The following is a 2,149-nucleotide window of genomic DNA, read 5'->3' as shown; positions in this document are numbered from 1 at the left end:
GGTGACTTGTGGATTCTGCCCCTCCCAAGCCCACAGGTTTGGGCCAGGTCGGGCCACCCACTACCACCACGGTCACCTCCAGCACCACCACCCAGCTCCCGTCAAAAGATCTGCTCCATCTAGCTCCAGACACAGAATTGCAATTACCGGGGAGATTAAATGTAACAACAGTTCAACATCTCATGCTATGTGGTGGTGATACGGGTGTTAGTTTTGTGACAGTTGAACCCTTTTGAACATTTTTTTGTTACACTTCAACAAAGAATTTATTATCAAAACACGGAGCATCAGAGGCACAGCAGTGACCACGATAGTCATGAAGAAAGTTACTAGGTGTGGGATGAGGCTGAGGATTGAGGGCCAAGAAAGCTGAAGCCTCCCCAGGAGGGAGTCTTTATGGTCCCAGAGCTAGAGTGACGTCCACATCCCTCCCCATGTGTCAGCACCGGATTGTGCATAGTCAGGGAAAAACAGAGAAGGGGAGAAAGTCCCATCTGATGACTGTGCTCAGGGAACAATCCTCCTTGCCCAGGCCTGGTTCTTAGAAGACAAAATAGCCCTCTTCTAGCCCTGAGCCTCAGTCTGATGTATGCAGTTGGTTCCAAAGATCAAGTTCTGTTACAGCCTCAGCCCTCTCAGGCAGATAGGGAGGGAGAGGGTTTGAGGTAAAAGCAGCCTCGGTTGACATGCTGACACTTGGAGGTAGGACAGGCATGGCAGACCCCAAACTATAGACTTAAGCAGCTGCGAAGAGAACCGAGGAACTAGGGTGGAGGTGGGGCCTCGTGAGGCACTTCCTCTTGCGCGCTTGCGCACCTACCCAAGCTCTGAGCTTTGCACAGAGAGCCTCGCGCCCTTCAACAGCAGTTGCTCACTCGGATGCAGCAGGTCGGTAACAGTTTCTCCAACCAGAGCCCCAGCGTGGCCCTCGCTGAAAGTAATCCGGTGGCCACACTGCCGGTGCGACTGCTCAGGGATGATCAGGTCGCTGTGCAGGGCAGTGAGCATGCTAAAAGTTTCCAAATGAAGATGAATGCTCATGGCTTCACCCCTGAGGAGCTGGTGGTGCAGGTGGACGGCCGAAACCTGATGGTGACCGGCCAGCGGCAGATAGAGAGTACCGACCCGGTTAGGGGAGGTTACCGCATGGAACAGAAGGTGCACCGGCAAATGCAACTACCTCCGGGCCTAGATCCCACTGCCATGACCTGCTGCCTGACCCCTTCTGGCCAATTGTGGGTCCAAGGCCAAACCCAGTCGCGGCATCCTCCTGAAGCCCTAACAGGATCATCAAGTTTCAGAAGCCGTGGCTCTAAGAAGGGTTCAACCTAGCTTGGCCTAGTAAACAACCACCGTGGTGTGCAGCAAACTTAAGTTGTCTGCTGTCTTTTCTGGGGATAAGGTCAGAGGTAGGGGGTTGGAGCTATACACAGAAGGATGGAGGAAAGGCACCTCCAGGTAGTGGTCCACCAAGAATCAGATCTCTGGCCCTTGGAGAAGTAGGAGGGGGAAGTGTGGCCTTAGCTGCCAATCAGCAGTTAAAGCCGGGAGCAGCAGGGTCCAAATGTGACCTGACTTCAGAACTAGCAGAAAGCCCTGAGATCAGGATTGGACTTCGTGTAGGTAGGGGTTGCAGTGAAGGACAAAAGTGGTGAAGAAAGCAAGGGGCTGCAGACTTGGCCTCGTCCAGTCCTGAAAGGATCCATCCCTCACAGGCTTGGTATAAGCCAACAACAACAAGAAAACAAAAACAAAAAAACAACACAGAGGTTGTTTCTGGTGTTTCAGAGTCCAAAGATTTTTTTTTTCAACCCAAGCTATATATCCCCCAATGTAAGCTGGTGGGGGATAGGCCAGGGGATGGTTTAGAGGCAAATGCAGGACCCTTAACTTCAAACATGGTCAGCCCCAAGTCAGTCCTATTCCACCCGCTACCCATCAGAGCTAACAGCAAGAACCTCTTTCTCTTGGTTACCATGACCACCAGCATCCCCTCACGTTAGGGGGGAAGCTTTTGTTTAGCAAGATTCAGTGGTTCATTTTAAATTTAGTGAACAAGAAAGGACATGGTCTGATAAACTCTGCCAGAGAAAGACGAGGAAGACAAGTGTGAGGTCCATCGATCGGCTGACTATATTGACAAGATACT

General features: G+C 51.6%; 1 protein-coding gene across 1 annotated transcript; it reads left to right on the top strand.

The window, feature by feature from the left end:
- The first annotated feature begins 852 nt into the window (after positions 1 to 852).
- Hspb9 (heat shock protein family B (small) member 9) lies at positions 853 to 1,332 on the top strand. The gene has a single exon (XM_048792515.1). It carries the CDS (start codon positions 880 to 882, stop codon positions 1,330 to 1,332), a length of 453 nt encoding a protein of 150 aa, XP_048648472.1. The 5' UTR covers positions 853 to 879.
- Positions 1,333 to 2,149: the final 817 nt, after the last annotated feature.

The sequence above is a fragment of the Marmota marmota genome, unplaced genomic scaffold, assembly GCF_001458135.2.
Source record: "Marmota marmota marmota unplaced genomic scaffold, marMar, whole genome shotgun sequence".
Lineage (NCBI taxonomy): Eukaryota > Metazoa > Chordata > Mammalia > Rodentia > Sciuridae > Marmota > Marmota marmota.
Note: the sequence above shows the minus strand (reverse complement) of the source record. Positions and strands in the feature narration are given on the sequence as shown.